Source organism: Pelodiscus sinensis, unplaced genomic scaffold, assembly GCF_049634645.1.
Source record: "Pelodiscus sinensis isolate JC-2024 unplaced genomic scaffold, ASM4963464v1 ctg157, whole genome shotgun sequence".
Taxonomy (NCBI): Eukaryota; Metazoa; Chordata; order Testudines; family Trionychidae; genus Pelodiscus; species Pelodiscus sinensis.
Genome location: NW_027465951.1, coordinates 130,976 through 144,137, shown reverse-complemented (window position 1 = coordinate 144,137; position 13,162 = coordinate 130,976). Strand labels below are relative to the sequence as shown.

General features: G+C 58.2%; 1 protein-coding gene across 1 annotated transcript in view; it reads right to left on the bottom strand.

Annotated features, from left to right (window-relative positions):
• Positions 1 to 739: 739 nt before the first annotated feature.
• LHFPL4 (LHFPL tetraspan subfamily member 4) overlaps positions 740 to 13,162 on the bottom strand; it is a 37,658-nt gene continuing 25,235 nt past the window's right edge. Inside the window, exons 2-4 of the mRNA XM_075917269.1 lie at positions 5,641 to 5,877; positions 3,213 to 3,229; positions 740 to 2,142 (exon numbers count right to left, since the gene is read on the bottom strand). Of these exons, the coding sequence (XP_075773384.1) occupies positions 2,134 to 2,142; positions 3,213 to 3,229; positions 5,641 to 5,877 (263 nt within the window). The 3' untranslated portion in view covers positions 740 to 2,133. The remainder of the gene's footprint in view (positions 2,143 to 3,212; positions 3,230 to 5,640; positions 5,878 to 13,162) is intronic.

Here is a 13,162-nt window from a genome sequence, read left to right as displayed (position 1 = left end):
CTGCGAGGGGCCTTTGCCTGGCATCATACGAGCCCGACATCTGCGCCTTGCTGGGCGCTGCCCCTCGGGAAACGTGGCACCAGTTCCAGGCCATACCACGGGGCAGAGCCAGTCCAGTTTGAATTCTATTTTCCAGGACGGTTTTGTGAAACACTGTATCAAAGGTTGTACTAAAATACAGATATCTTACAGCTACGGATTCCCTTCGCCGCGGCCATCGCCCGGCCCAGTCACACAAGCTGGGACGTGGCTCCTCCCTACGGCGGTGGGGCCCACGCTGCTCGGTGGAGCCCTGGCTGGGAGCTGGGGGCTGCTGCCTTCTTGGTTCTAGCAGCTAAGTTGCTTTAAAAGAAATGTGTGAAGTCACCAGCGGTCTCCTGTTGCCGTCGCGGCGGAAGCACTAGCCTCATTGCTCCCCTGTGCTGCTGCTCAGGGAGAGGCGCTGGGCGGTGCGGTCAGAGAGAAGCGTCGAGCTGAGCCTACGCAGTGGGCATTTGCGAAGCCCTGTGCTAGCTGGCTGTGGGTTTTGCTATGGGTTGGTCTGGCAGTGGAGGAGGGGAGACACGGCCAGTCAGGACTGCGCTGTTCCTGCCCGAAAATTCACCGCTACGTTGGGTTTTCTTCTGCTCGCCACCCTCCCAGCGGCCCAGGCTCTGTCAGGGAGGTCCCAGCGGTTCAGTGCACGAGTAGCGGGAGCCCAGCAGAAGGGCTGTCTTGGTACGTTTCCCTTGGCTTCCAGGTCTATTTACAAAGTCGCTGTTTCCTCCTTTCGCGCAGCCCGGCAGCCAGAACCGCCCCGTGCGGGCAGCCCAGAGCTGCGTCCCCGGCGGCTGCCCTTTGGCAGCAGCAACTTGACTTTCTTCTTTCCCCTGCAGAATCTGCCTCCTTCTTCGGCCCCCCGCTCTGCTGAGCCAGGCAGCCCCCGCCGGAGTCCCGCCTGCAGCGCCGCCAGCTCCCTCGGCCCAGGCCCCCGAGAAACACCAGCTTCTTGCTCTGCGCCCCACCTCACAGGCAAGTCCCGCGCTCTCGTCTCTCACGTGCTCGCGCGCCCTGGGCTGGCGGCCCCTCAGGCAGTGGGGGCTGCGCTCGGGGCTCAGAGCTTCATTGCATTGCAGGGCCACCGGCCTGGGCCATGGGGCTGGGAGACACAGCAAGCCAGCCACACGCTGACTGGCCAGCGCCCTAGCCGGGGCAGGCCGGCCCCTGGCGCGGGGAGGGGGGTTGGGGCGCTCACGCTGCGCCTGCTGGGCGGGCTGGCTCAGTCTGGGGGTGCTCCATCCGGCCTGGGCTCGTTCCCCACGCGGGGCCCTGGCTGGCGGCACAAGACTTTTCTCTCTGGCCATGGGGTGTCCCTGCTGCATTGGCCTCTCCTGGCCCTTCGGACATTGGCCTGCCCCTGCCAGCCGGAGCTGGAGCCTGGGGGGACGCTCCTGCAACACAAGAAGTACCAGGGCAGCCCCCCCATGGCCCTGCCCCCAGGCTGGGCTTGGGAGAGCGCCACGGAGATAAAGCACCAGCCGGAGCCAGGCCCAGCGAGGGGAGGGCCGGGCACAGACCCAGCAGCAGGGGAGGGACGAGGGGCCGTGCGGGGAGCCGGCAGGGCAGGTCCTCTGGCCCCACACGCTGGGATGGGGAATGAGCCAGTCCGCACCCCCAGGCTGGAGGAGAGACGTGACCCTCCTGCCGGCTGGCGTCCCCGGGCAGAGCCACATGGCCCTGGGCAGAGAAGACTCGTCTGCAGATACGAGTATCAAGGCTCCAGTCTCGGGCTGGTTCTCCGAGCAGAGCTGCCCAGAACGGGGCTGAGGCTGCTGGGGTTGGCGCCCGCTGCACAAGGGCGCTGGAGGCGACTCAGCTGGCAGCGCTCTCCCGAGGGAGGGGCCTTGCCACAGGCTCTCGGGATGCAGGCTCAGGACCACTTGGCCTCAACCTCCCTCCAGCGCCCGCCCCCGGGCAGAGGGAGGCAGCCCAAGGCGGCGAGGGGCATGGGAAGGGCGCAGGGCAGGGCTGGCAGAGCTCCGGAGAGGCTGCATGTTGATCTTATGGAGCCAGCGGCAGCAGAAACAAGGCAGGAGAGAGCGAGCGTCCGGTCCTGGAGCCAGTGAGCACTGGGCCTGCTGCTGGGTCTCTGCGTCATATCCGCTGTGGAGAGAACACGGCAATCAGCACGCGCCCGCCTGCGCCCGCGCCCCCAAGGCAACAAGCAGCCAACAGGAGTAGGCAAAGCAGCAGGGCCAGGTGACACTGGGACCAGCTTCCTCGCCCACCTGCAGACCCAGCCCCGCCCCGTGAAGGGGGCCTGTGTACACCACATCCCTGAGCCGGTCCCTGTGTTCCCGGCACCTCGTTAGAGCCCCAGCCCCCCACGGGGTGGCGGCCTCTGTGGGGATCCTGCTCCTGGCCTGGCCAGCGGGAAGTGACCCTCAGAGCAGCTGTGGGGAGCTCTTGGTCGTGGGGCCAGGAGCCGCCCAGAGATACCCAGAAATGCCTGGCCCAGGGCGGGCGTGACGCGGGGAGTAGCCAGTCAGGAGGGTCTCTGCTGGCACGTCCGTGCCAGTCACTGCCTGAGCCGCTGTGGGGCAGCTGCAAGGCGCTGAGAGGTTGCTCTGCGGCGGCCGGGGCTGTTCCCACCTATTCTGGGGTGGTGGGTCGCACGGGCTGCTACTGCCGGGCAGTCCCTGGCCAGGGGTCGGCAGCAGCTTGTTCCTGTCCAACCCTCCGGTGCCCGCACATCCTGCCCCAGGCCTGCTGCATTCCCAGCCTGCTCCTCCCTCGCCTCGGGCCCAGACAGCAGCATGGACACCCCAACGCAGGGCCAGGCCCTGGCCACCTGGGCCTCGTCGCACACCGGGCCTCTGCCCTGCAGCTGGGAGGGAAGGTGGCCACTCCGCTCCCCTGCTGAGCGCGGCAGGAGCATGGGACACACCCTGGGCCTTCCTCTCGTCCCACAGTCGCCACCCCCTGACCGACGGGAAAGCAAAGTGCTGCCGAAGGCCCCATGCAGCCCGCGCCAGCCCCGGAGGGCAGAAGGGAGCTGGGCCTTCGAGAGCTGTTTGACTCTCTTAAAGCTCCTGCGTTGGGGTCTCTCTCCATGTCTTTGGGGTCTGACTCTGAGGTCGGTAGCACAGGGCCAGGCCCGACACCCGTCTCCTCCCTGCCCTGCGGCGCGCACACCGGATGGGACCAGGCCACGCTGCAGCCACACGACTTACCGCAGTGCCAACCAAATCTGTGAAGAGAAGGAGAGAGAGCGTTAGGGTGAGTCTGACGCACAGCGGCTGTGCTCAGTGACTCCGTAGCTACGTCTTCTTGGCCCCTGTGACGTAGTGGGGGTACTTGCTGGGCTGTGGTGACCCCTGCTGTCTGGAGCAAGACCCAGCAGGGAAAACCTCGCTAGGCAGAGGTAAGGCCAAACTTGTTGAACCAGTGGCCAGACACCCCCCATGGAGAGGAACAAAGGAAGGTGGAATGCGGCCCTGGCTGGGGGGCAGGGCTGCAAGGGAATTTAGTTAGTTCTGTCTGAGAGCATGGAGGAGAGCCTAGGGGAAGGGGCTGGAGTTTAGGGGCCCAGTCTCCCCCATCTCAAGGGGGCCTGAGGCATCCTAGCCCAGCTCTGTGACCAGACTACATCTGTGCTGTGCTGTATCCTGGAGAGGCAATAAACTTCCTCTATTCCACCGGCTGGTGCAGTCTGTTTGTGCCATTTCGGGGTGCAGGAGGCGGGGGACCCCCAACGCGCCATCACAGCCCGCTCTGGGGTTAGTGCAGGGGTTACGTGCTGCGTGGTCACCCTCCCTCCTGCTGACGTGGCACCATAACTCCCTGGCTGCAGCACTTGCCCACCACAGCCACTGCCAGGGCACAAGCATATTAGTCTGATGCAGGCCGGGGGAGCGGAACAGGCTGGGCCGCACCGGGGGAGCAGAGCATGATGGGCCGGGCCGGGGAAGCGGAACAGGCCGGGCCGGGGGAGCGGAGCCCAATGGGCCAGGCCAGGGGAGTGGAACAGGCCGGGGGAGCGGCGCCCGATGGGCCGGGCCGGGGGAGCAGCGCACGATGGGCCGGGCCGGGGGAGCGGCGCCCGATGGGCCGGGCCGGGGGAGCGGCGCACGATGGGCCGGGCCAGGGGAGCGGCGCACGATGGGCCGGGCCAGGGGAGTGGAACAGGCCGGGCCGGGGGAGCGGAGCCCAATGGGCTGGGCCAGGGGAGTGGAACAGGTCGGGCCGGGGGAGCGGAGCCCAATGGGCTGGGCCGGGGGAGCAGAACAGGCCGGGCCGGGGGAGCGGCGCACGATGGGCCGGGCCGGGGGAGCAGAGCAGAGCAGGGCAGGCTAGGCCAGGGCCTGAGTTTCCTGCTGCCAAGCCAAAGCAGAGCAACCCAGCTGGGAACTTGGCAGCGGCTCCTCAGTGAGTGTGGGGGGGTGACTCCTGCTGCCACCCCACCAGGCCCCCAGTAGCCTCCCGAGTCGTGCACTCAGGAAGGTGAGTCGGGGGAGGAGTCAGTGGTGGAGGGGGGTGCAGCAGGGACAGGAGCAGAGCAGGGCTGGGAAAAGGGCTGGGGCAGAAATCCACACCCCAGGGCCGGCCCTGCCCGTGTCAAATTCAGCCACCATAGGCCTCCGGCCAGCCACGCCCATGGGACTGGCGGGCGAACCCAGGAGATGGCTTGTGCAGCCTGTCAGCTCCACTCAAGGCCGGCTGCCCAGGGCTGCCTCCGGAGGCAATGGTCCAGCGGAGCCGTGGGCCGGCAGACTCAAGAAGGCAAGAGCGGCGCGGGGAGGAGCCAGAGGGGCCTGCGCCTGGCAGGGAGCAGCTGCTGGCTGAGGCACTAGGAAGCAGGTGCCCTGGGAGCAGGACGTGCTGGGACCATCGCGCCTCGCTTGGGCCCAGCTGCTCTCCACAGGAGGAGACAGGCTGCCTGGCTCTGCAGAGCTGTCCTGGCCATGCTGCTGTCCCGGCCACACGGCACCGCTCGGAGCCCCGCAGCGCAGCCAAGCCAAAGCAGCGGGGACACCGCCGGCTGCGTCTGGCCAGCACGAGGGACCCCTCCCTGGGCGCACATCGGGTCCGCTGGCTCTCCTGCCGCAGGCGGGGCCCACGACTCAGGACGGCCGTGCAGCTGGGGTCCAGTGGGGCCGGGCCAGAGGCTGCCATGCAGGGAGGCCGCTCCCCAGTGCTCAGACGGACGCACCCCTTGCCCTGTTTTGAGCCGTGACTGTCGTCCTCCCGCTGCCCCCGAGCCCTGCCCAGCGCCAGGGAGCTGTGCCTGGCTCTAGGGCCGGCTGGGGGAGACTCTGTGCAGGGGATGGGAATACGCCCCCGGCCCCACCTCATCAGAGCCACGTGGGAGCCTCTGCTGCAGCTGGCCAGAAGCTCTCTCACGTGCCACTGTGGCCTCCCCACGGCCTATTTGCAGCGTCTGCTGTGGGCAGACCCGGGCCAGTCTCCAGGAAACCCAGCGCGAGATGCAGGATGGTTTGGCTGGCACCCCGTCCCGTGGAGCTGAGCTGTGGCTGTGGCAGGTGTCGGCTCTTTGGGGGCCCATGGCTGGCGGGAGCTGGTAACGCTGGGCTCCCTGGGGGGCCCGGAAGCCTTTGCTGTGTCCCGATGTGGAAGGAGTGGGGCCGGGGCAGCTGGTACCTTTGTTCTCTGGCTTGAGCTCCTCGTGCAGCAGGTCGTTCTGCCGGTTGCCCAGGACGAAGGCCAGGAAGGAGAGGATAAGGGCGTTGAGGATGCCGATGATGGCGAGGATGTAGGCCCAGCGCACAGAGCAGTCACCCAGCGAATACTTCCCTGTCTTCTCCCCACACATGTCCCGCACCGTCTCTGCGTCCCAGCCATCCGGAAAGATCATGCAGCCCAGCACCAGGCAGAGAGCTGGACAGGACCAGGGGGAGAGAGAACAGCAGTTTGCTAACAGCCGGCTCCGCAGCAGGGCACACAAACATCTACGGAAGCCCCAAGGATCAGTTCTAGAGCTAGTTTTTGTGCAATGTCTTTATTAATGACCTGGAGGAGGGGATGGATTGAGGGGATGGATTGCACCCTCAGCAAGTTTGCAGATGACACTAAACTAAGGGGAGAGGTAGATACACTGGAGGGCAGGACTAGGGTCCAGAGTGACCTGGACAGATTAGAGGGTTGGGCCAAAAGAAATCTGATGAGGTTCAACAAGGACAAGTGCAGAGTCCTGCACTCGGGACGGAAGAATCCCAAACATTGTTACAGGCTGGGGACCGACTGGCTAAGTAGCAGTTCTGCAGAAAAGGACCTGGGGGTTCCAGTGGATGAGAAGCTGGACATGAGTCAACAGGGGGCCCTTGTAGCCAAGCAGGCTAATGGCATATTAGGGGGCATTAGGAGGAGCATTGCCAGCAGATCCAGAGCAGCGATTACTCCCCTTTATTCAGCTCTGGTGAGGCCACATCTGGAGTATTGTGTTCAGTTCTGGGCCCCCCCACTACAGAAAGGATGTGGACGCATTGGAGAGGGTCCAGCGGAGGGCAACCAAAATGATTGGGGGGCTGGAGCACATGGCCTACGAGGAGAGGCTGAGGGACTTGGGTCTGTTTAGTCTGCAGAAGCGAAGAGTGAGGGGGGATTTGAGAGCAGCCTTCAACTTCCTGAAGGGAGGTTCTAAAGAGGCTGCAGAAAGGCTGTTCTCAGTAGTGACGAATGGCAGAACAAGGAGCAATGGTCTCAAGTTGTGGTGGGAGAGGTCCAGGTTGGAGATTTGGAAAAATTCTCTCCCTAGGCGGGTGGGGAAGCACTGGAATGGGTTCCCTAGGGAAGTAGTGGAGTCTCCATCCCTTGAGGTGTTTAAGTCTCAGCTTGACAAAGCCCTGGCCGGGTTGATTTAGTTGGGATTGGTTCTGCCTTGGGCAGGGGGCTGGACTTGATGACCTGCTGAGGTCTCTTCCAGTTCTGTGATTCTATGAATTCTCTATCTGAACAATGGAAGACTAGGGATATAAATAATGCGAGCCAACTTGTCTTTATGAAAATATATTAAGCAGACCTCATTTCATTCTTTGAAATGAGAAGCTGAGAAAGATAACAATGTCACTGTGATGTGCTAAGAGAAGATAACGGTGTAGCTGTGACGCACTAGGATAACAGTGTAGTTGTGACGCACTAAGATAAAAGAATGGTGTAGCTGTGACACTAAGTTAAGAGAACGGTGTAGCTGTGACACACTAGGATAACAGTGTAGTTGTGACGCACTAAGATAAGAGAGTGGTGTAGCTGTGACGCACTAAGATAAGAGAATGGTGTAGCTGTGACACACTAGGATAACAGTGTAGTTGTGACGTACTAAGATAAGAGAACAGTGTAGCTGTGTCACACTAAGGTAACGGTGTAGCTGCAACACACTAAGAGAATGGTGTAGCTGTGACACACTAAGAGAACGGTGTAGCTGTGACACACTAAGGGTATGCCTACACTATTGCCCTAGTTCGAACTAGGGTGGTTAATGTTGGCAACCGAAGTTGCAAATGAAGCCTGGGATTTAAATATCCCGGGCTTCATTTGCATCTTACCGGGCGCCGCCATTTTTAAAGCCCTGGTAGTTCGGACTCCGTGCCCGCAGCTACACGCAGCACGGAGTAGGTAGTTCGGATTAGGCTCTCTAATCCGAACTACTGGTACTCCTCGTTCCACGAGCAGTGGCAGTGTAGACATACCCTAAGAGAACGGTGAAGCTGTGACACAATACGATAAGGGAGTAGCTGTGATGCACTAAGATAAGGTCACTGTGTCTGTGGTGCATGGGAACTTTTGGAAGGCACGTGACATTGTGGGGCTGGAAGTCAGCACTGTGAGAGCTGCCAGGCACCAGGCAGTGGAGTTTGCTCTCGGTGGACATGTCAATCGAGGACACGGTATAAAAGTACCAAGAGCAGCGCTAGTGGTGAGACGGGAAGCCCCAGTCCCTGTTTATGCAGTTAGTGACATGGAGACGCTCTCCCTGACCTGCAGGGGAGAAGGTTTACGTAATTCCAGGGACTATCCATCCTCCTTGCCACTTTGCTCTGCCCCCAACGTGGACCAGCCTAGAGGGACCTATAGAGGTAGGTTGCTTGGAACAATCTAAGTTATGTGCCATCAGCGTGGTTGAAGGCACCGTACTTAGATCTTCTCACTGTGGTGTCTGCGCTTGGTGCGTCTGCCGGAGATGCTCTCCCATCACCTCCTCTCTGCTGCTCATTCCAGTGGAGTGCCACAGTCGACACGAGAGCAATCGGCAATCAATTTCCCGAGTCTATGCTGGACTTCATAAATGGGCCCCATGGCTCGCTAGCTGCCCATGGATCTGGCTGGCAGTGTGGACAATGTAAGAGCATTCTAAGAGCCATGCCCCGGGTTCGGCAACAGCCACAGTTACTGTTTTGAAACTCAGCTCTCGCTGCAAGGGCTGGGAACCCTTTTAGGGCTGGGGGGCACTGACCCACTGAAAAATCAGCGGGGGCCACGCCCCCAATTGAGGAGAAAACAGCCCTCTCAGATGTGGCCCCCAACAGACGTAGGAGAAAAGCGATTCACCTCTCTTCTCTCAAGCACGAGACAGCCTCCCTCTGCCACCCGCAGCCATATGCTTCCTGGTCACAGCAGGCCACCGGCTTTCCTCACAGTGCTGGCTGGCTGAACAGCCCCACCCAACAAGGCCTTTCTGGTCCCTGCAGCATTTCCCTGCCTCCTCCCGCCTGCCAGCCAACACGGAGCTAGAAGCACAGAACACTAGGACTGGAGGGCCCTCGAGAGTTGAGTCCAGGCCCCTGCCCCCATGGCAGGACCAAGCACCGTCCCCATCCCTGATAGACGTTTATCCAACCTGCTCTTCAATATCTCCAGAGACGGGGATTCCACAACTCCCCGGGCCATTTATCCCAGTGTTTGGCCCCCTGACAGGCAGGAACTTTTTCCTAATGTTCAACCTAAACCTCCCTGGCTGCAGTTTCAGCCCCTTGCTGCCTGTCCTGTGCTCAGAGGCCAAGGGGAACAATCTTCCTCCCTCCTCCCCGTGACACCCTTCAGATACCTGAAAACGGCTGTCCTGTCCCCTCAGGCTGCCCCCCTGCAAACGAAGGACTCACCTCCAAGACCAGCCTAAGACCAGAGCGGCCAGGACTCCTCTGCACGACCGTGATGTGCAGCAGCTGGATCCAGAGACTGCCCTTGCCTGGCCAGCAGGGGACGCCTGCCTGCCTGTACCCGGATTGGTGAGCACGACACTGTGTGCGTAGCAAGTGTATTCTGCTCGCGTGGGAATTGCCAATAAATAGAGGGTAAGAATATTACCGGGTGAGGCTCTTTCAGTGGCTAAAGATCCTGCCGACCCGCAGGAAGTTCTGCCCTGAGCCCTAGGAACTGGGTACGGGTGGGCGACCCCAAAGTGTGGAAGGGACAGAGACATTTGTGTGGGCACCAGTGGGACAGACCCTTGCGAAGGGCAGGGAAGGACCCCGATGGGGCTCTGGAGCTCCGTCCCAGGCCTAGCCCGGAGCTGTATGGTGGAGCTGTGGTGCGGCCCAGGAGTGTGGTTGGTGCTTCCTATTATTCCTGTCCCTCCACTTTGAGTCCTGCCTCTGGTCCACAATAGAGCTGGGGGGCTTTCCCCCCGCTACAGCTGCTGGAAGCCCAGCCCCCCCCCCCGGCCGGCTTGGTCTCTAGGCTGAACAACGCACCCCCAGCCAGTCTCGAAGGCACCCAGACCCCAGGCTGTATTAAAGCCATCCAGTAGTACCCTGAGAGGCCACAGAAGACCATGTGTAAGAACCAAAGCCCTGCTCCACCTTCAGAGGGCTGGAGGGTACCCCCCCGGCCCCAGCCCCCCCTCGGCTGGCTGCACAGGGGCAGAGAAGGTCACAGCTCTCTTCTGTGCTCGCCCCATGCTGCCCCAGACCCCCTTGCCAGATGCACAGGGACAGAGCATAAAAGCGGCCAGACTGGATCAAACCAACGGTTCATCCAGTCCAGTGTCTTGTCGGCCGACAGTGGCCAATGCCAGGTGCCCCCAAGGGAGAAAACAGAACAGAGAATCCTCACATGAACCCTCCCGTCCCCCACTTCCAGACAAACAGAGGCCAGGGACACCATTCCTCCCCAGCCTGGCTAACAGCCATCAATGGACCCAACCTCTATGAATCTATCTCGCTCTTTTTTGAACCCTGTTAAAGTTCTAGCCTTCACCACATCCTCTGGCGAGGAGTTCCACAGGTTGACTATGCGCTGAGTGAAGAAAAACTTCCTTGTATTTGTTTTAAACCTGCTGCCCATTCATTTAATTTGTTGGCCCCTAGTTCTTATATTGTGGGAATAATAAATAACTTTCCCATATTCACTTTCTCCACACCACTCATGATTTTCATAAGAACAGAACAATGGCCAGACAGGGTCGGAGCAAAGGTCCATCCAGCCCAGTGTCCTGTCTGCCGACACTGGCCAATGCCAGCTTCCCCCGGAGGGAGTGAACCGAACAGGGAATGATCCAGCGATCTCTCTCCTGCCATCCATCTCCACCCTCTGACTGACAGAGGCTAGAGACACCATTCCTACCCAGCCTGGCTAATAGCCATTAATGGACTTAACCTCCATGGATTTATCTAGTTCTCTTTTAAACTCTATTATAGTCCTAGCCTTCACAGCCTCCTCAGGCAAGGAGTTCCACAGGTTGACTATGTGCTTTTCATAGACTCATAGAACACTAGAACTGGAAGGAACCTCAAGAGGGACCTCACGGCAGGACCCAATACTGTCTAGACCATCCCTGATAGACATTTATCTAACCTACTCTTAAATATCTCCACGGATGGGGATTCCACAACCTCCCTGGGCAATTTATTCCAGTGTTTGACCACCCTGACAGGTAGGAACTTTTTCCTAATGTCCAACCTAAACCTCCCTTGCTGCAGTTTAAGCCCCTTGCTTCTTGTTCTATCCTCAGAGGCCAAGGAGAACAATCTTCCTCCCTCCTCCTTGTGACACTCCTTTAGATACTTGAAAACCACTATCATGTCCCCCCTCAGTCTTCTCTTTTCTAAACAAAACAAGCCCAATTCTTTCAGCCTTCCCTCACAGGTCATGTTCTCTAGACCTTTAATCGTTCTTGATGCTCTTCTCTGGACCCTCTCCAATTTCTCCACCTCTTTCTTGAAACGCGGTGCCCAGAACTGGACACAATTCTCCAACTGAGGCCTAGTCAGCGCAGAGCATAGTGGAAGAATGACTTCTCCTGTCTTGCTCACAACACACCTGTTACTGTGTCCCAGAATCATGTTTGCTTTCTTTGCAACAGTGTCACATTGTTGACATTGTGGTCCATTATGACCCCCTAAATCCCTTTCCGCGGTGCTCCTTCCTAGACAGTCGCTTCCCACTGTGAATGTGTGACATGGATTGTTCCTGCCTAAGTGGAGCACTTTGCATTTGTCTTTATTAAACTTCATCCTGTTTACCTCAGACCATTTCTCCAATTTGTCCAGATTATTTTGAATTCTGACCCTGTCCTCCAGAGCAGTCACAACCCCTCCCAGCTTGGTATCATCTGCAAACGTAATAATTGTACTCTCTCTGCTAATATCTAAATAGTTGATGAAGATATTGAACAGAACTGGTCCCAAATCTGAACCCCACTTGTTAGACCTTTCCAGCAGGATTGTGAACCATTAACAACTACTCTCAGAGAATGGTTATCCAGCCAGTCATGCACCCACCTTACAGTAACCCCAGCTAAGTTGTATTTGCCTAGTTTATTGATAAGAATCAAATGCCTTACTAAAGTCTAGCTATACCACTTCTCCCTTATCCACAAGACTCGTTATCCTATCAAAGAAAGCTATCAGATTGGTTTGAGGTGATTTGTTCTTTACAAATCCATGCTGGCTATTCCCTGTCACCTTATTTTCTTCCAGATGTTTGCAGAAGAATTCCTTAATTTATTTTCCCATTATCTTCCCTGGCGCAGAGTTAAACTGACCGGTCTGTAGTTTCCTGGGTTGTTCTTATTTCCCTTTTTATAGATGTGCACTAGATTTGCCCTTTTCCAGTCTTCTGGAATCTCTCCTGTCTTCCATGATTTTCCAAAGATGATAGCTAAAGGCTCAGATACCTCCTCTATCGGCTCCTTGAGTGTTCTAGGATGCATTTCATCAGGCCCTGGTGACTTGCTGACATCTAACTTTTCTAGGTGATTTTTAACTTGTTCTTTTTTTATTTTATCTTCTAAAGCTCCCCCCTTCCCACCCGCATTCACTATGTTAGGCGTTCCTTCAGACGTCTTGGTGAAGACCAAAACAAAGAAGCCATTAAGCATCTCTGCCATTTCCAAGTGTCCTGTTACTGTTTCTTCCTCCTCGCTGGGCAATGGGCCTGCCCTAGCCTTAGTCTTCCTCCTGCTTCTAATGTATTTAGAGAATGTCTTCTTGTTTCCCTTTGTCTGTAGCTAGTTTGAGCTCGTTTTGTGCCTTTGCCTTTCTCATCTTGCCCTTTTACAGACCTCTATCACACCCCCCTCAGTCTCCTCTTTTCCAAGCTGAAAAGTCCCAGTCGCTTTAATCTCTCTTCGTATGGGACCAGTTCCAAACCCCTCAGCACTTTTGTAACCCTTTTCCAGTGCCAATATTTATTTCTTTTTTGAGATGAGAGGACCACATCTGTACCCAGTATTCTAGATGTGGGCGTCCCATGGTTTTATACAGAGGTGTTAAAATACTCCGTCTTATTCTCTAGCCCCTTTTTAATGATTCCGAACATCCTGTTTGCTTCTGTGCCAGCCACTGCGCACTGCGTGGACGTCTTCAGAGAACTAGCCACGATGACCCCAAGATCTCTCTTGAGCAGCTGTAGCCATATGAGCCCCTCGTATTGTATGGACAGTTGGGATGCTGTTTTCCAATGTGCATTACCTGACATTTAGCCACATTCCGTTTCATTGGCCATTTTGTTGCGCAATCACTTAGTTTGGGGAGATCTTTGTGAAGCTCTTCAGTCTGTTTTGGCCTTAACTCCCTTGAGCAGTTTGGTGTGATGTGAGCAGGGGTCACAGCTCCCTTGTCATGGGGTGCCCCCCAGAGCCAAGCCCCCCCTCGGCCGGCTGTACGGGGACAGAGCAGGGGTCACAGCTCTCTTGTCATGGGGTGCCCCCCCAGAGCCAAGCCCCCCC